We start from the raw sequence: 19,527 nt of genomic DNA, 5'->3' as shown, positions 1-19,527 counted from the left end.
TCCGTATGGGTTATCATCAGATTCGAATCCGTGAGCAAGATATTCCCAAGACGGCTTTCAGGACAAGCTATGGTTCATATGAATACACTGTCATGTCTTTTGGCCTCGTCAACGCTCCTCCGACTTTCTCTCGCATGATGAACTTCATCTTCAACGCCTACACCAATGACATCGTTTTGGTCTATCTTGACGACATTCTGGTTTTCTCGAAGAACAAGGAAGATCATGCCAAGCACTTGCGTTTGGTACTCGATAAGCTCAGGGAACATCAGTTCTACGCCAAGTTCTCCAAGTGTGAATTTTGGCTCGATGAGGTTCTTTATCTTGGTCATATCATCTCTGCCAAGGGTATTGCCGTGAATCCTGAGAAGGTGTCTGCAATTGTGAATTGGGAACCTCCTCATAACGTGAAGCAACTCCGTAGCTTCCTCGGTCTCGCAAGCTACTGCCGAAGATTCGTTGAAAACTTTTCTAAGATCGCGAAGCCTCTCTCTAATCTTCTCCAGAAGCACGTCAAGTACGTTTGGTCTCCGGAGTGTGACATTGCTTTCAACACTTTGAAAGAGAAATTGATCACTGCTCCAGTTCTGACTCCGCCTGATGAATCCAAGCCGTATGAGGTCTTTTGTGATGCCTCTCTCCAAGGTTTTGGCGCAGTATTGATGCAAGAGAAGAAAGTTGTTGCTTATACCTCTCGCCAGTTGAAGCCTAATGAGAAGAACTACCCCACTCATGATCTCGAGTTGGCGGCAGTTGTGCATGCTCTTTTGACTTGGAGACATCTCTTATTGGGAAGAAAAGTGGACATTTTCACTGATCACAAGAGTCTCAAGTACATCTTCACTCAGCCTAATCTCAACCTTAGGCAAACTCGATGGGTCGAAATGATTCAAGAGTATAATCCGAGTATCGAGTGTACTCCAGGCAAGGCCAATGTGATTGCTGACGCTTTGAGCAGGAAAGCTTATTGCAACAGTCTGATTCTTAAGCCTTATCAACCCGAGCTTTGTGAAGCTTTCCGCAAACTTAACCTGCAAGTTGTTCCTCAAGGTTTCCTCGCCAACCTTCTAGTCTCTCCTACCTTGGAAGACCAGATTCGCCAAGCCCAGCTTCTTGATGCTATGGTGAAAAAGGTGAAGATTGGGATTGCCAAGAGTCAATCCAAGTACAAGTGCTACCGCCTTGATGACAAGGATACTCTCTTCTTCGAGGATCGTATTGTTGTACCCAAAGGTGACCTCCGTAAAGTGATCATGAACGAGGCTCACAATTCTCTCCTCTCCATCCACCCTGGGAGCACGAAGATGTATCAGGACCTCAAGCAACCTTATTGATGGACTCGAATGAAGCGCGAGATCGCTCAATTCGTGAATGAATGTGATGTCTGCAGAAGAGTGAAGGCAGAACACCAAAGGCCAGCGGGTCTCCTCCAACCTCTTGCCATTCCAGAATGGAAGTTTGACCACATTGAAATGGACTTCGTGACTGGGTTTCCAAAGTCCAAGCGTGGCAATGATGCTATATTCATTGTCATCAACAAACTCACTAAAGTGGCTCACTTTCTGCCTATCAAAGAGTCGATCACTGCAGCTCAATTGGCGGAACTCTATACCTCTCGTATTGTCTCTCTGCACGGTATTCCACAAGTGATCTCTTCAGACCATGGCAGCATCTTTACCTTGAAGTTTTGGGATTCTTTCCAGAAGGCCATGGGCACCAACATCCGCTTCAGCACAGCTTTCCATCCTCAAACTAGCGGTCAAGTTGAGCGTGTCAACCAGATTCTTGAAGATATGCTCAGGGCTTGTGTGATCTCCTTCAGCATGAAGTGGGAGGATTGTCTTCCTTATGCTGAATTCTCCTACAACAACAGTTTTCAAGCAAGTTCGGGCAAGGCCCCATTTGAAATTCTGTATGGCAGAAGTGCCGTACCCCTCTCAACTGGTCTGAAACCGGTGAACGTCAACTCTTGGGTAATGACTTAATCGCAGAGGCAGAAGAAATGTGCAAAGTCATTCGTGATAACCTCAAAGTAGCCCAATCCCGTCAGAAGAGCTACTATGATAGTAAGCACCGTGATTTGGCTTTCGAGATTGGAGATCATGTTTACCTCCGCGTCTCTCCTATTAAAGGTACTCGTCGCTTCGGTATCAAAGGGAAGCTTGCCCCTAGATACGTGGGACCTTTCAAGATTGTCAGCAAGAGAGGCGACCTCGCCTATCAACTCGAGCTTCCTTCAAACTTTGCAAATGTTCATGACATGTTCCATGTCTCTCAGCTTCGAAAGTGCTTCAAGACGCCTGACCGCACCGTCAACTTCGAGGACATTGAGCTCCAAGAAGATCTTTCCTATCGTGAGCACCCAGATGCTATTCTTGAAGAGACTGAACGCAAGACTCGCAATAAGTCAATCAAATTTCTCAAAGTCAAGTGGTCACACCATTCCGACCGTGAAGCTACCTGGGAACCTGAGGATCACCTCTGTTCTGAGTACCCGGCGTTCTTTCAGTCCTAGATCTCGGGACAAGATCCTTTCGTAGTGGTGGAGTGTTGTAACACCCCGGATGTAACTTTCCCAATTTGTACTCCAACTCTTGCCGTTTCCGGCGTTAAGTTATTTTATTTTCTCGGGTTCGGGTTTTTGTCTCCGTGTGTTGCTATCGTTGTCATGAATCTCATATCATGTCATCATGTGCATGGCATTTGCATACGTGTTCATCTCATGCATTCGAGCATTTTCCCCGTTGTCCGTTTTGCATTCCGGCGCTTCGTTCTCCTCCGGCGGTCACTTCTACCTTTCTTTCATGTGTGGGGATTAAACATTTCCGGATTAGACCAAGACTTGCCAAGCGGCCTTGGTTTACTACTGATAGACCGCCTGTCAAGTTTCGTATCATTTGGACTTCGTTTGATACTCCAACGGTTAACCGAGGGACCAAAAAGGCCTCGTGTGTGTTGCAGCCCAACACCCCTCCAATTTGGCCCAAAACCCACCTAAACCTGCTCCATCATCTAGAGCGCTCGATCACGGTCGCGTGGCCGAAAACCGCACCTCATTTGGACTCTCCTAACTCCTCCTATGCCTATTTAAAGATCCCCCGAAAATCTCCTTCTCCTTCCTCCCAAAAACCCTAGATCCACTCCTCATCGCGCCCGCCGGACAAACTCCCCGCTGACGGACACGTCCTCCACGTCCGTCCGCCGCCACGTGTCCTCCTCCCATTGGCCACCGCCCGTGCCCACTTCACCGCACCGCGCGGGCCCGCCGCGGCCCGTGGCCGGCCCGCCCGCGACCGCGCACGGGCCAGAGGAGCTCGCCCGCGCCGCCGTCCTCTTCCCCGTGACGCCCGGTCGCCGGCCGCCGCCGCCATCGCCGACCTCCGCCGCCCGGCCGCGCCTCGCCGACCACGCCGTCGCCTCGGCCTCGGCCTCGCCTCACCTCCTCCGGCCAGATCCAGTCGAGGAGCGACCGGATCCGCCGCCGCCCGACCTCCCCGGCCCTCTCCTCACCGGTCCCGGCCACCACCGGCTCGACGGAGTGCGCGCGCCGCCGTCTCGTTTCGCGTGCCATCAAACCCTAGATCCGGAGGTCGATTTCTACTAAGTCCCCGACATTTTCCTGTTTCAAGTACCCATGTTCGTCATGCCGTAACTTTGCATCTGTAGCTCCATTTTCGGCATATAGCATATCAAAATTTTCAACTTAGCGAGTACATCATTTCATTCCATTGCATCATTTTCATTTGAGTTCATCTTGATGCCCGAAATGCTGTTGGAAGAGGGCTACTTGAGATAATTGTCAGATCTGCTGCTCCATTTACCTTTTTGTCATTTTTGCCATGATTAATGTGTGCATGATATACCCATGAGTTCTACATATGTTTTGTTAAGGGTTTTGTCATCTTTCCAGAGGTGCAGCCCATGTATTTTTGTGATGTGTGTGGTGACTAGCACAAGTTTGCAAAGTGGTGCACTTGTTAATTCTGTTTTCAGGGACTTAGCAATTCCACCAAGTCCTTGAGCTGTTTGTCTCATAATGCCATATGTTCATGTTGTTTCCTAGTGATCCGTGCCTCTTTTGAGGATGATTAGTACGGATGTTTTGTTAATATTGTAATGCTCTATCCATCCATGTCCTTGTTTGCAATTATGTAGCATCCTAGCTTGAGTCAATCGAACTCTACTTTTGCTACTTTGTGAATCTGGGCAGATTGTCAACTTGTTTGCAATTTTGCCGATGATGTTGTAGTTGATCCGTGCATGCTATGCTATTGTTCTTGCCATGCCTAGATTTAATTTTTGTGTGTTCTTGATAGATGTATGCTTAGCTTTTCATGAATTGCACCGTAGTGAGTGCATCGAGCTCGTAAACATGCCTACTTGAGTTATGTTTCAGCATGTGCCAGTTTTCACTAAGTCTGTAAACTGATTATGTTTTTTGCCATGTTCACATGCTTGCAATTGTATTTTCTGATCCCTTTTGGCTCAAGGTCACTAAGGGATTTTTTTTAAGCTCTTTGAGTAGCTCCATGTCATGCTTTACTTTGCCATGTTAAGGTCCTGTAGCTTGTAGTTTCGTGGCTCCGAAGAGTGCTACCTGATCTGAAATTCCAGACAAGTGTTAATTTCACTAAGTCTGAGATCTGTTTGCCATATGCATTTTTGCCATGCTTGTTTGAACCTGTTAATGGATGAATTGGCCGTAGCTCAGTGCTAGAATTTTGTTAAACATCTTGTATGCATCCCTGCCATGTATTTTTATGCCATGTTTGGGTGCTGTAGCATGTTCATCTCATTGCATTTAGATGGCTACTTGCTGTAAATCGCAGACCGGTGCCAATTTTGAATCGCTTGCCATTTCCAAACCGTAACTCCGATTCCGGCGTTCTTTATATCGTTTTCAAGAGATTTCTTCTCATCTTTCCAGTGGCACACTTGGATTTCCAAGTTGAGGCCAGGTTCTTGCTTTTCCTGTCACATCTCGCATATGCATCCCGCATCGCATCCCGCATAGCATATCATCATTGCATCATATTGCTTGATCCTTGCACGTGGTTGATTGTGTCCTTGTTGCTTGTTTGTCTTGTTTGGGAAGAGCCGGGAGACGAGTTCGCTAACGGCGAGCACGTTGAGTTTGCCTTCGAGGATCCAGTCAACTCTGACAACTGTGCAGGCAAGATGATCATACCCTCGAAATCACTAATATCTTTGCTATGCTAGTTTGCTCGCTCTTTTGCTATGCCAATGCTACGATGCCTACCACTTGCTTTCAAGCCTCCCAAATTGCCATGTCAAACCTCTAACACACCATGTGTTGGGGAACATAGTAATTTCAAAAAAATTCCTACGCACACGCAAGATCATGGTGATGCATAGCAACGAGAGGGGGAGAGTGTGATCTACGTACCCTTGTAGATCGACAACAGAAGCGTTTGGTTGATGTAGTCGTACGTCTTCACGGCCCGACCGATCAAGCACCGAAACTACGGCACCTCCGAGTTTTAGCACATGTTCAGCTCGATGACGATCCCCGGACTCCGATCCAGCAAAGTGTCGGGGAAGAGTTCCGTCAGCACGACGGCGTGGTGACGATCTTGATGTACTACTGTCGCAGGGCTTCGCCTAAGCACCGCCACAATATTATCGAGGACTATGGTGGCAGGGGGCGCCGCACACGGCTAAGAATAAGATCACGTGGATCAACTTGTGTCTCTGGGGTGCCCCTGCCTCCGTATATAAAGGACCAAGAGGGGGAGGCCGGCCGGCCACATAGGGCGCGCCAGGAGGAGTCCTACTCCCTCCGGGAGTAGGACTTCTCCCCCAATCCTAGTTGGAATAGGACTCGCGAGGTGGGAAAAGAGAGAGAGAAGGAGGAGGGCGTCGGCCCCCTCTCTCTTTGTCCTATTCGGACTAGGGGGGAGGGGCGCGCGGTCCAGCCCGGGCTGCCTCTCCTCTTCTTCCACTAAGGCCCATTAAGGCCCATATAGCTCCCGGGGGGTTCCGGTAACCTCCCGGTAATCCGGTAAAATCCCGATTTCACCCGGAACACTTCCGATATCCAAACATAGGCTTCCAATATATCAATCTTTATGTCTCGACCATTTCGAGACTCCTCGTCATGTCCGTGATCACATCCGGGACTCCGAACAAACTTCGGTACATCAAAATGCATAAACTCATAATATAACTGTCATCGTAACCTTAAGCGTGCGGACCCTACGGGTTCGAGAACAATGTAGACATGACCGAGACATGTCTCCGGTCAATAACCAATAGCGGAACCTGGATGCTCATATTGGCTCCTACATATTCTACGAAAATCTTTATCGGTCAGACCGCATAACAACATACGTTGTTCCCTTTGTCATCGGTATGTTACTTGCCCGAGATTCGATCGTCCGTATTCCAATACCTAGTTCAATATCGTTACCGGCAAGTCTCTTTACTCGTTATGTAATACATCATCCTGCAACTAACTCATTAGTTGCAATGCTTGCAAGGCTTAAGTGATGTGCATTACCGAGAGGGCCCAGAGGTACCTCTCCGACAATCGGAGTGACAAATCCTAATCTCGAAATACGCCAACCCAACATTTACCTTTGGAGACACCTGTAGAGCTCCTTTATAATCACCCAGTTATGTTGTGACGTTTGGTAGCACACAAAGTGTTCCTCCGGCAAACGGGAGTTGCATAATCTCATAGTCATAGGAACATGTATAAGTCATGAAGAAAGCAATAGCAACATACTAAACGATCGGGTGCTAAGCTAATGGAATGGGTCATGTCAATCAGATCATTCACTTAATGATGTGATCCCGTTAATCAAATAACAACTCATTGTTCATGGTTAGGAAACATAACCATCTTTGATTAACGAGCTAGTCAAGTAGAGGCATACTAGTGACACTTTGTTTGTCTATGTATTCACACATGTATTATGTTTCCGGTTAATACAATTCTAGCATGAATAATAAACATTTATCATGATATAAGGAAATAAATAATAACTTTATTATTGCCTCTAGGGCATATTTCCTTCACCATGTCCTAGCAAACCGTTGATTGGCTATGTTACCGCTTTGCTCAGCCCCTCTTATAGCGTTGCTAGTTGCAGGTGAAGATTGAAGACCGTTCCTTGTTGGAACATTTATTTACTTGTTGGGATATCATTATATTATCTTGTTATCTTAATGCATCTATATACTTGGTAAAGGGTGGAAGGCTCGGCCTCTCACCTAGTGTTTTGTTCCACTCTTGCCGCCCTAGTTTCCGTCATATCGGTGTTATGTTCCCGGATTTTGCGTTCCTTAAGCGGTTGGGTTATAATGGGAACCCCTTGATAGTTCGCCTTGATTAAAGCTTTTCCAGCAATGCCCAACCTTGGTTTTACCTTTTGCCACCTAGCCTCTTTTCTCTTGGGTTTCCGGAGCCTGAGGGTCATCTTATTTTAGCCCCCCCGGGCCAGTGCTCCTCTGAGTGTTGGTCCAACCGAGCGATGTCCGGGGCTACCAGGGGAAACTCTGGGCTGGCCTACCCGACGTCTGGCTCATCTGAGTGTGCCCTGAGAACGAGATATGTGCAGGTCCTATCGGGATTTGTCGGCACATTCGGGCGGTGTTGCTGGTCTTGTTTTAACTTGTCGAAGTGTCTTGAATTACAGAGATACCGAGTCTGATCGGAACGTCTTGGGAGGAGGTCTATTCCTTCGTTGACCATGAGAGCTTGTCATGGGCTAAGTTGGGACTCCCCTGCAGGGATTTGAACTTTCGAAAGTCGTGCCCGCGGTTATGGGCAGATGGGAATTTGTTAATGTCCGGTTGTAGATAACTTGAACCTTAACTTAATTAAAATGAATCAAATGAGTGTGTTACCGTGATGGCCTCTTCTCGGCGGAGTCCGGGAAGTGGACACGGTGTTGGAGTAATGTTTGCGCAGGTTGCTCTCTAGATTCTCGCCCGTGCTTTGCCTTCTCTTCTCGCTCTCATTTGCGTATGTTAGCCACCATATTTGCTAGTCGCTTGCTGCAGCTCCACATATTTACCTTCCCATACCTATAAGCTTAAATAGTCTTGATCGCGAGGGCGCGAGATTGCTGAGTCTCTGTGGCTCACAGATTACTATTACACCAGATGCAGGGCCTGATGATTCCGCTCCAGGAGACGCGTTTGAGCTCAAGTGGGAGTTCGACGAAGACTCTCAACGTTACTATGTTTCCTTTCCTTATGATCAGTAGTGGTGCCCAGTTGGGGGTGATTGGGACCGTGTCGCATGTTGGGTTATCTTTTATTTTGGCGCCGTAGTCGGGCCATGAGTGTTTGGATTATGTAATGTTATTTATGTACTTGATTGACGTGGCGAGTGTAAGCCAACTATGTTATCTCCCCTTTTATTATCTATATTACATGGGTTGTGATGAAGATTGCCTAACTTGCGACATATGCCTTCAATGTGATTATGCCTCTAAGTCGTGCCTCGACACGTGGGAGATATAGTCGCATCGAGGGTGTTACACCTGGGCCACGTCATCTCGAGCCGAGGGAGTGGCCATGGACGCCGACAAGGTGGCGGCCGTCACCGCCTGGCCGATTCCGCGGTCATCCAGGGCTCTCCGCGGCTTTTTGGGCCTTGCGGGATACTACCGGTAATTCATCCGGGAGTTTGGTGTCATCGCGGCCCCGCTCACGCGCCTTCTCCGTCGCGACGCCTTCTCTTGGGATGCGGAGGCCACCATCGCGTTCGAGGCCCTTAAGGGGGCTCTCACGACAGGTCCCGTCCTGCAGATGCCTGATTTCGACCTACCGTTCACCGTTGACTGCGACGCCTCAGGTGCGGGTTTCGGTGCGGTCCTTCATCAGGGCGATGGACCCCTCGCATTCTTCAGTCGGCCCTTTGCCGCCCGCCATCTTAAGCTGGCGGCCTATGAGCGTGAGCTCATTGGCTTGGTGCAGGCGGTGCATCATTGGCGGCCCTATCTTTGGGGTCGCTCCTTTCGGATCCGGACGGACCACTACAGCCTCAAGTTCATGCTGGATCAGAGGCTCTCGACCGTACCGCAGCACCAGTGGATCAGTAAGCTCTTCGGGTTTGACTTCACTGTCGAATACCGTCCGGGTCGCCTTAACACGGTCGCCGACGCCCTATCTCGGCGTGACGCCGACACTGACGATGGGTCAGCTGAGGGAGCGGCCTTCTACATCATCACCGGGCCCTCTTTCGCGCTCTTCGCCGACATCCGGCGGGCGACGGCTGCGGCGGCCGACGCGCTTCTCTTGCAGCAGCAGCTCGCTGCGGGGGAGCTGGATGCGCCGTGGCGCCTCACCGACGGCCTGCTGCTACATGGGCGCCGAGTTTTCGTCCCGGCGCATGATGATCTTCATCACCAGGTGTTGCACCTCGCTCACTCGGCGGGCCATGAGGGTGTGCAGAAGACGCTCCATCGTCTCCGCGCCGACTTCTACATTTCAGGTGATCATGCCCTGGTTCGTGACTGGGTGCGGTCGTGTGTGACCTGCCAGCGCAACAAGACGGAGACGCTTCGGCCGGCTGGGTTGCTCCAGCCGTTGGAGGTGCCGTCCCAGGTCTGGGCGAACATTTCCATGGACTTCATCGAGGACCTCCTCAAAGTGGGCGGCAAGTACGTCATTCTCACGGTGGTCGATCGCTTCTCCAAGTATGCCCACTTCATCGCGCTCGGGCATCCTTACACGGCAGCATCTGTTGCTCGGGCCTTCTTCGACGGTATTGTCCGTCTCCACGGGTTTCCATCCTCGATCGTCAGTGATCGGGATCCCGTGTTCACTGGACATGTCTGGCGCGACCTCTTCCGGCTGGCAGGCGTTAAGCTCCGCCTGAGCACAGCCTTCCATCCTCAGACCGACGGCCAGTCTGAGGTCGTTAACAAGGTGATTGCCATGTATTTGCGTTGTGTCACAGGTGATCGCCCTCGCGCATGGGTCGACTGGCTATCATGGGCGGAGTACTGCTACAACACCTCTTATCACTCCGCCCTCCGTGCGACGCCGTTTGAGGTGGTGTATGGCCGGCCACCACCGTTGATTCTTCCGGTTGATCCGGCCCTGGCGCGGACCGAGGCGGCCGGGGTTCTTCTGCGGAACCGTGACGAGATGTTGGCAGAAGTCCGGCAACGCCTCCTCCAGGCCCAACAGTTGGCCAAACACTACTACGACGGCAATCATCGCGAGGTGGAGTTCGCGGTGGGGATTGGGTCTGACTGCGTCTACTTCATCGCTCTACGCAGTCCCTGGACCCCCGTGCGAAGAGGAAGCTGGGTCCTCGTTATGCCGGTCCCTTTGCTATCCTGGAACGCATTGGGAAGGTGGCTTACCGTCTTCAGCTTCCGGCGGGTGCACGGATCCATGATGTCTTCCATGTGGGTTTACTCAAGCCCTTCCGTGGAGAGCCACCGGCGGTTTCCCCCACTCTACCGCCGGTTGCTGACGGTCGCCTACTTCCGGAGCCGGCCAAGGCGTTGAAGGCTTAGCTGCGTCGTGGCTCCTGGTACGTGTTGATCCAGTGGGGTGGACTTTCTGAAGAGGATGCTACTTGGGAGCAGCGGGAGGAGTTCCGCCAACACTATCCAGATTTTCAGCTCGAGGACGAGCTGTTTGCGCAGGCGGGGAGAGATGGTATGACCGGCCGGGCCTACAGCCGTAGGAGGCCCACCGGGCAGGCTTAGGCCGCAAGTTATCTTAGTTTTATTTTCAGATCGTGGTTATATATACAAGTTGTAAGACTATTTTCAGATTTAAGCAATAAGACTATTCTGTTGCCCGGCTCCCAGAGGAGCCTGAACCCTAAAACCCTAGCCGCCTCCTGCTTGCGCCGCCGCCGCCGAACCGCAAGGACGGCGCCCCGCCGCCGGCCGCCGCGCTCCAGCCCTCGCCCACCTCCCTCGTTCCCCTACAGCCTACGCCCTAGGCAGGCAAAACCCTAGTCTCCTATCAGCTACCGAGTTGTCAATTCATGGCGACCATGGCACTTTGGGGGTCAAGTTGCTGGGTATGATGTTCTACCATTTTTCTCTACAACTGTACATCTTTCTCCTTGATTATTCACCATTCACATATGTTTCTGATTTAGTTATATATCTGCCATCTGATGCGCCAATTGATAGATGACAAGAACTCTGTCTAACATAACTAGCATGCATGTTTTTATCACTATTTTTTTGAAACGGAGGCAAATGTTTTGCCTCGTCTCATTAGTGAAGTAGAGTTGCCCGGTCCTTAGCTGTTTTGGACTTCATGCTAGGATTAACAAAACATAAAAAAACATTTATCTGAACTGATTTAAGTTCCCTGCTTTATGCGACCGCAGATATACACAAGGCTATGATCACAATCTCACCTTCCTCACCATAAAGGCATGTAAGCAAGCTTTGAAGTCCATCTGGAGAATGTTGTAGAGACACAAACTTAAATCGACAAGAGTTTATTATATGGCTGAGGTTTTCTGACAAGCACCATGTTTCAGGGATCTGGACACACTGTTCCTGAGTACAAGCCCAAAGAATCGCTGGCATTCTACACCCACTGGCTGTTTGGAGAAAAGATCTAAAATTGATCTAAATGAAACAATCAAATTTTGTAGACATGCATCTTATTTTTTTTCCTAGCTGTTTTTATTGTAGATTTTGATAAAGACTGTACCTGTGCCTGTTTTCAGTGTGAAAACCAATAAACAATCCAAGGCTCTGATAAATTTCCGCGTACATTCTCTTGCTGAGCGTTAGAAACACCAGAAAAGCAGGTGAAGTAGACATAAAACTGGACATTAGCATTCTACCAGAAAACATTACACCGGCGACTCAGAAAGCTACTGCAGAAAGAAATATCATGATGATCTAGAGAAATACTAGCAACCAAGGTTTCAGCTACAACAACCCATACAGTTCCTCCCAAAAGGACACAATCAGAACGCAGTCAACACAGACAATCACTTGGAAGTTCAGCAGCGGGCAGCACCTGCTATGGCCATCAGGCACCCCATGTGGGAGGACACAATCAGAACGCAGTCAACACAGACAATCACTTGGAAGTTCAGCAGCGGGCAGCACCTGCTATGGCCATCAGGCACCATGTGGTGATGTGGCGAGCTGTTCATATGGTTTGCCGGCAACAGCAACCACAATGAATCACAAGTCAGTATATATGCGAACTTTAGAATAGACCAAACAGCAGGGTACGCTGTTGATTTTGGAGAAAAGCAGCAGCATACGACTATACGAGCAAACAAATTACACAAGTGAACCTTCAATGTCTCGTGCAGAATGGATACTTAAAATGACATCAGAAACACACTGAAGTTACTTACTGCAATCATCCTAGCCCAGAAACATTTTCACTAGAACAAGTTCATTTATGGAAGGTATCCATGTCGGAGCAAAACAGCAGAGCCATGCCCAGTAGGCTATCAGCAACTTGTCACTGCAACCCACGCACACATCAACACTACAGTAGCTCCATGTCAGCTGCAGTGGCTGAACCATTGGCGTAAACAGGGTGGAGAGTGTGCCCAGCTACAGGTTCAACATGAATCCATTTCCTGCCAGTCAGTTTATTCCGCTCGAACCACACATGGCCTTCCTTCAGAGAGAAGATAGTGTGATCCTTCCCCATGCCAACATAGTTCCCAGGATGGAAGCGGGTTCCTCTTTGTCGTACGATTATGTTTCCTGGTTCCACTTTCTGGAAAAATAAAACAAGTGTAAACGTTGGAGAGCGGTATGAGATCATTTTCCTTTTTTTGGCTATAATAATGAGATGAGTACAGCGACTACCAATGTTACGATGTATGGTATGATTAAAGCAGATGCCAAAATATCAAAAGTAGGACCCTGATAAGTGCCACATGTGTGGCATGAAGCAATTCCGCCCTGATGTTTTTTATGACAAGTTTAGTTACCCGAGGATGGCAACTTTAGTTGTGAAGCATGGCAACTTTCTGTTTGGATGGCAAGTTTCAGTTTTTTTGGAGTTTTTTTTCGTTTGGTAACTTTCATGTAAAAAAGGTCTGGGTGGTGTTACTTCGTGCCAAACGTGTGGCACTTATCATTTGGGCAAAAGTATTAGCTATTTTCATGTAATTTAGGAAATTATTCAGCTAATCTGGTTCAAGGCCATGAACAAGAAGAAACATCAAAACCATGAGGAGCACTTGAAGATGGTACCTCTCCACCAAATTTCTTAACACCCAGATACTTGGGGTTAGAGTCGCGGCCATTTTTCGTTGACCCAGCAGTCTTTTTTGTGGCCCAACGCCTAAACACCAAGCTCATTCCTCCAGATGTCTCTGGAATTAAGTACATACAAAATAAGGATCAGGCCACTGGCCCAGAAAAGGAAGAAGATATAAATTCTAAACTTTTATGTCACAGACTGTCTAAAGCTTAAGCTCATTACCTGTTGAGCTAGTGTACACTGGAACATTTGAGATCAGTTCTTTGATGTTTACTCTCCTGAAAACTGATGAGAGGGCCATCTTGCTTGCCACGGTTTACCTGTAGTCACTATAAGGATTCTCTCAAATATACTCCCTCCGTTCCAAAATAGTTGACCCCTCTATTTCGGAACGGAGGGAGTAGACATTAATAAAGTACTGTGGACAAAAAACAAATTATACTCATGCATTGTGCCTTTTTCTGCATTCCATGGTGATTACTCCCTTCGTTCCTAAATATAAGACCTTTTAGGGATTTCACTATGAACTACATACAGATGTATATAGACCATACTTTGTAGTGTAGATTCACTCATTTTGCTCCCTATGTACTCTATAGTGGAATCCCTAAAAGGTCTTATATTTAGGAATGGATGGAGTAGTTTTTACAATACGTTGCTCTAATTTTACTAAGCTAGAGAGACAACCTATAAATGTCCAAAAGGGCTCCGCTAACCTATGTTCTGCTATGTTAATACTTTTGGTGAGGGGGGTTAACCGAACAGAAATGGTATTTTGGACATTTACTGAGATGTGGTGGGACGCGGGGGGGGGGGCACAGCACGGGAGGCAGCAATAGCAGCGGCAGCAAGCAATTGAGGACGGGGGAAGACCGAGGAGAGTTGGCCGGGGAAGATACCTTGCTTGCGGACGGGGGAAGAGCTGAGGCGACAGGCGATGGAGGTGGAGGCGGCTCCCGGCAGCGGCGGCGCGCTTGTGCACAGATGCGTCAGGGAATGGATCGTCGCCTTGGTGGAGCGAGACGAGGACGAGACCTCGTTCCTACGCTGCTGGGCAAACCTAAGTGGGCCGGTCATGGCGCAGCCCATTTAGTCATAGTTTTCGTGGATCATTTTGAAAGATCCGCCGCCTCGCAAGCTGTTCGATCTGACGAATGGAGCGATGGAGGGTCACTTTATATCACTGCAACACACGTCATGTTGCAGAAAATTTCCGCAACATGGATTATGTTGCGGAAAATTTTGCAACATAGTTCAAGTTGCAGATTATTTTTACAACAGATGTCGTGTTACAGTTTTTTTCAACAGATGTCTTGCTGCAATAATTTTTGACGACAGAGGCCTCGTTGGAATTTAATTTGTTTTGTAACAGAGGTCTTGCAACAGAGACCTTGTTGCAGGAATTCGTTGTAGCTACCAGCAAGCAGCGACCACGTCGACCGAAAGAAAGGTTGATGCTCCCTCGGGATGGCGGGACATGAACGTAGCTCCTAGCGGTGGACGCGGACACCGATGCTTCCCCGGGACGGCAGATGCAGCTTGAGTTCGGTCGCACCGTGACGGTCGACGTTCATGATGGAGGCGGGCGACTCGTCGGCGGCGGTCGAAGCAGCGCGAGGAGGCGCCGCCTTGACGGGAAGCTTGGGAGGAGCATGGGTGATCACTGCTCTCGTGGAGACCCAGATCCAGATCCCACAACACACCAGTTGTTGCGGTGGGGGAAATTACAACAATGACTCAGTTGTGGAACCTAGTCTGGGTAATACGTTGCTCCTAGCCATTTGATTAAAATCAGATCCAACAGCCACGGAGGCGGACGACGCATAGGTCGTTATCTGTCGGGTGATGCTAATCATTTCCCATAGTTTTCTTAATTTTCAGAAACATAAAGGGCGGCGCTAGGCGCCGGCCGGCGGATGTATTAGAATTATCCGCCGCACCGAGGTCCGTTCGATGCGAGCACTAACAGCCATTAGATCTAACAAACCGCGTCTGCTGACCCCGTCATAACTTCCTGAAACAACGGCTCTGTTTCAGAAACAATATCCCCTGGCCACTTGTTCGGTAATTAATATATGTATATATATGATTAAGACTACAAGAGCCATCAAGTAGGATATAGTACTTCGGTTAAGACTTTCAAAACAAGGTATGGATTTCATATCATGAGGACAGAATGATAAGACTACAAGAGCTATCAAGTAGGACATAGTACTTCGATTAAGACTTAAGAAACAAGGTCTAGAGGCCAAAAAGCTTGTGTAAATTACCGAACTTAGGCGTGACAATTGGATCCCAAGATGGAGGCAACTCGTCCACCCCAACAAGAACCCAGGCTGATGACTGTCAAAATAAGAACATATCAGAACCTCCCAATCAGTAATTAAAAATGAAACAGGGAAAATCAGGTATATTCCAATCAGGTTACATCATATCATATCTTTCAGCTCAGGCAATACTCCAATTTGCAATCAAGTACAGACTCAAAACATGAACTCATAGTATCTATATAATCTGGCGAACTGTCATTTGACACAGCCTAACAGTTAGGACCAGACATACTATCAATCTAAATACAGAGAAAGTTATACCAGTTGAAGAATGTCTGTGTAAAGATTTGCAAAATATGCACAGCTGTATCTTGCTGATACTACACTAATCAAGATGTTAGATTCTACACATCAAACAGCAGCAAACAGAGAAGGTGAAGGCTTTGATTCTACACATAGCGACATCAGACAGCAGTAAACAGAAACGAAAGCTGCGGCAAAACTCTGGCGAGTCAATACAGACTTTACAAAGCGACCCAGTAGTTCAGAGACGGGAGGAAATTGACCACCATTTTATAAGGTGAGGTGTTGGGCTGATCACTAAGCATCAACATTCTCTGCTATACAACATTGACTTGTGGGATCCAAAAATATTTCCTTATTGGCCCATTCAAGCAATTTCTAACTGGCCAACCTGTAATCTGCAACCTACTTCTGAAAGAACTAGTGAAAGACGCCATGATTTACTAACAACCAAGAAAACGAACAGAAGAATATTCTGCACAGTATAAGTTTCCATTTCAAATAGAACATACCACTGCACCGATAGATTAATTTATTAGCAAAACAGTCAAGCAAAGATAAGTTTAGGCTGGCTGACACCCGAGAAAGCACATACTTGGCTCTTATTCAACCATTCAAAACAATTCTGAGAGAATTGAAAATAAGAGAATTCAATAGTCTCCCAGAGAACAGGTAACTTCTAACTTTAGGAGCAGCAGTGCAAAGAACAAGCGGTCAAACTTGACCAATGAATTATATAGAACAATAGTAACTCCAAAATTCAGCTAAACAACTGCAAGTTGCCAATTACACACTGGAAATGCAACATACAGCAGATCATCCAACAACAGATAACTTTTGGTTAAATTCAACCAACCCATACAAAAGAGAAGCAAGCACCAGGCATATCAGCACATGGTCACAGCACATACAGACAACCGTTCCAACATCAAATTTGCTCCATGGTCACAGCACATACAGACAACAGTTCCAACATCCAATTTGCTCCATGGTCACAGCACATATCAAGATCACAATCACTATTTAACAAGCTGCACCACACTGCCATTACAATCAACAATGAAAAAGTTGATTTACAATCTGCCAATTTATCCTCAACACACAAACTTATGGCAATCTCGACGGCTAGGGTTAGGGTAGAAGAGGACGGCGTTTTTGGCAAGCTAGCTGGGTAGGGTTAGGGTACATGTGGAGCTGGGGGTCGGAGACGCCGTTCTTGGCGTGCTTGCCGGTGAGGACGAGGCGGACGGAGGGCGTGCGGGAGGTGCCAGCCATGGAGAGGAGGGGGGAGGGGAGGGGCTGCGGTTACTAACCACCGGGGAGAAGTCCAGTATGCCGGAGGAGATCGCCGACGTCGAGGCGTCGAGGCGTCTTCGGGAGGAGTCGGCGGCGGCGTCTTGGGAAGGGTCGGCGGCGGCGTCTTGGGTCGGGCGGCGGCGTGAGTCGGGCGAGCAAGAGGCTGTTTGGTTTACTACCAACACTTGCCCAGGCAAAAAATTGGCACGCCGGTGGGATTTGGCTGCAGTTTGGATCGAGGCCAAAATTTTGGCTCCTCCGGCTCGCCCTAGACGCCCTCGTTCTATACTTCTTCTATATTCGCCAATTTATTGGCGTGGCAAGGGCGCAGAAAACGAGCGCCAAAATTTTGGCAACGGGGCTCTTTCTGTGCGTGTGCATTGTTTCCTGTTTAAGCGCACAAGATATAAGTGGCACTGTGGCGGATTAATCGGCTAATTAAGCGTTAGCCGAATTTTCTGTGGCTCGCTTCTTTTCGTACGTGGTATCGTTTCTTTTTCCTTTTTTTTCTGTATTACGAGATCAGTGCGGCAGATTATAAGAGCATCTCCAACAGCAGGGCCGGCTTTGGACCAGTGCGAGAGGTGCGACGGCCCGGGGCCCAGACTAAAAGGGGACCCATAGTATATATGCAGTATATATATTATATATTACGGATTAGTGGAAAAAAAAAAGAATGACTAACGTCCAGCTTAGGTAGCTCTGAGCCCACCCAGCAAGCAGCACGCAACCACCACTAGGGCCTGCCCAACCAAGCCCAGGCAACGCACGTTGCCCTGTCGTTCGCCTGGAATCCAGGGAGACGCACCGACACAGGAGCACGGAGACGCATCGACACAGCAGCACGCCGCCTGACGCCGACACCAGCGCACCGCATCGAACCTGGAGCTGAGTTTGGGGATCAAATCGGCAAGAATTCGAGGAAGAGATCAACTGATCAAGATCATCATTCAGAAGGTAATAATTCTCAGATCAATCTATTCATAAATCCTAATCTATAGGCGAATATTTTCCGGTGATCTCAATTCTAAAACTTCCCATCTAAAAACATAACACCTTCAATCTCTGATACTGTATTCGTGTTTCTCGCTTGCAGCATAATCATGTTACCTAAAAAACATATATTTGGCTGTGAGAAAAGAAACAACAAGAAAAGAGTAGACAAGTTGATTAAATCTCAGGAAGGCGCTATGGATATGTTTGTCTTGAGGCCTGGTGCTGCTACAAATTCAGAGCAATTATATATTATAAATGGTTAAGAAAAACCTGATGATACTAAGAATGCCATTGAGGAAAATCATGTCGAGAAAAATAATGCTGCGGAAAATGATGCCGATCAGCACACGGAAAATTTTAGTGACCATGAGAATCTTGGAAATGCAGATGAGCAGGGTTCTTCTTTTGATATATATGATCCTAGAACTTGGAATATTCTTGACAATAAATCAAGAGATATTCTCATTGAAAAAGGACCTATAAGGGAATACAATCTTGTGTTTCCCGAAGATGAAATTAGTGGCAGGCATTTTTCATATGATTACTACACAAGAAAGTTAAGGAATGGCGAGTTCAGTGATCGGAGGTGGTTAGTGTACTCTAAACACGTGAATAAAGTCTACTGCTTTTGTTGCAAAATGTTTAAATCTGGAAAAAGAAAAAGTCTGCTAGCATCCGAGGGATTGAAGGATTGGGGACATCTTAGTGAGAAGCTCAAATTGCATGAGAATAGTGTTGAGCATATCACTAACATGAATACTTGGAATGAGGTAAGGTTGAGGCTAAGTAAGAAGGAAACAATTGATAAAGACATGCAACAAGAGATTGCAAGGGAGAAGGAGTGATGGAGACTTGTTTTAATTAGAATTGTTGCTGCTGTGAAATTTCTTGCTAAACATAGTCTGGCTTTTCGAGGATCGAATGAGAAATTATATCAAGATAACAACGGAAATTTTTTGGGAGTAATTGAAATGATGGCAGAATTTGATCATGTAATGCAAGAGCATCTTCGGCACATTAAGAATAGTGAAATCCATCATCATTATCTTGGCCATAATATTTAGAATGAGTTGATTTCCCTTCTTGGTCGCACTGTTAAATATTCTCTGTTGAGGATAATTAAGGATGCAAGGTATTTCTCTGTCATCTTGGACTGTACACCTGACGTGAGCTATCAAGAACAAATGACTCTAATTGTGAGGTGCGTAAACATGTCAAGTACTACTACAAAAATAGAGGAGTTTTTTCTGGAGTTCTTGAAGGTGGATGATACATCCGGACTTGGACTTTATAATGTGTTAATAGATTCACTTAAATCTGTTGGTTTGGATGTTAAAGATGTTCGTGGACAAGGGTATGGCAATGTTCGAACATGAAGGGAAAACACCAAGGGGTACAGAGCAGACTACTTGAAACTAATCTAAGAGCATTATTCATGCCATGCGCTTGTCATAGCCTGAAC

The 19,527-nt window shown here is 47.6% G+C and overlaps 2 protein-coding genes across 3 annotated transcripts in view; one reads left to right on the top strand and one right to left on the bottom strand.

The window, feature by feature from the left end:
• Window positions 1–11,722, top strand: part of LOC125546747 (serine carboxypeptidase 1-like) — a 36,354-nt gene extending 24,632 nt beyond the window's left edge. Inside the window, exons 14-16 of the mRNA XM_048710893.1 lie at window positions 10,966–11,020; window positions 11,339–11,384; window positions 11,495–11,722. Of these exons, the coding sequence (XP_048566850.1) occupies window positions 10,966–11,020; window positions 11,339–11,384; window positions 11,495–11,578 (185 nt within the window). The 3' untranslated portion in view covers window positions 11,579–11,722. The remainder of the gene's footprint in view (window positions 1–10,965; window positions 11,021–11,338; window positions 11,385–11,494) is intronic.
• Window positions 11,723–12,277: 555 nt separating this feature from the next.
• On the bottom strand, window positions 12,278–17,321 carry LOC125543398 (50S ribosomal protein L27-like). Of its 2 annotated transcripts, none has more exons than XM_048706728.1 (5): window positions 17,087–17,321; window positions 15,471–15,543; window positions 13,423–13,529; window positions 13,191–13,312; window positions 12,278–12,708 (listed from the first exon to the last, which is right to left on the bottom strand). In XM_048706728.1, the coding sequence occupies exons 3-5, from the start codon at window positions 13,499–13,501 to the stop codon at window positions 12,472–12,474; spliced, it is 438 nt and encodes a 145-aa protein (XP_048562685.1). In that variant the 5' UTR covers window positions 13,502–13,529; window positions 15,471–15,543; window positions 17,087–17,321; the 3' UTR covers window positions 12,278–12,471. The 2 variants fall into 2 exon arrangements, with proteins under 2 accessions (XP_048562685.1, XP_048562684.1); XM_048706727.1 differs by having other exon boundaries at window positions 13,423–13,520; window positions 17,087–17,320.
• Window positions 17,322–19,527: the final 2,206 nt, after the last annotated feature.

Source organism: Triticum urartu, chromosome 3, assembly GCF_003073215.2.
Source record: "Triticum urartu cultivar G1812 chromosome 3, Tu2.1, whole genome shotgun sequence".
NCBI classification, from domain to species: domain Eukaryota; kingdom Viridiplantae; phylum Streptophyta; class Magnoliopsida; order Poales; family Poaceae; genus Triticum; species Triticum urartu.
The sequence above is the reverse complement of the archived record's forward strand: the minus strand, read 5'-3'. Positions and strand labels throughout refer to the sequence as shown.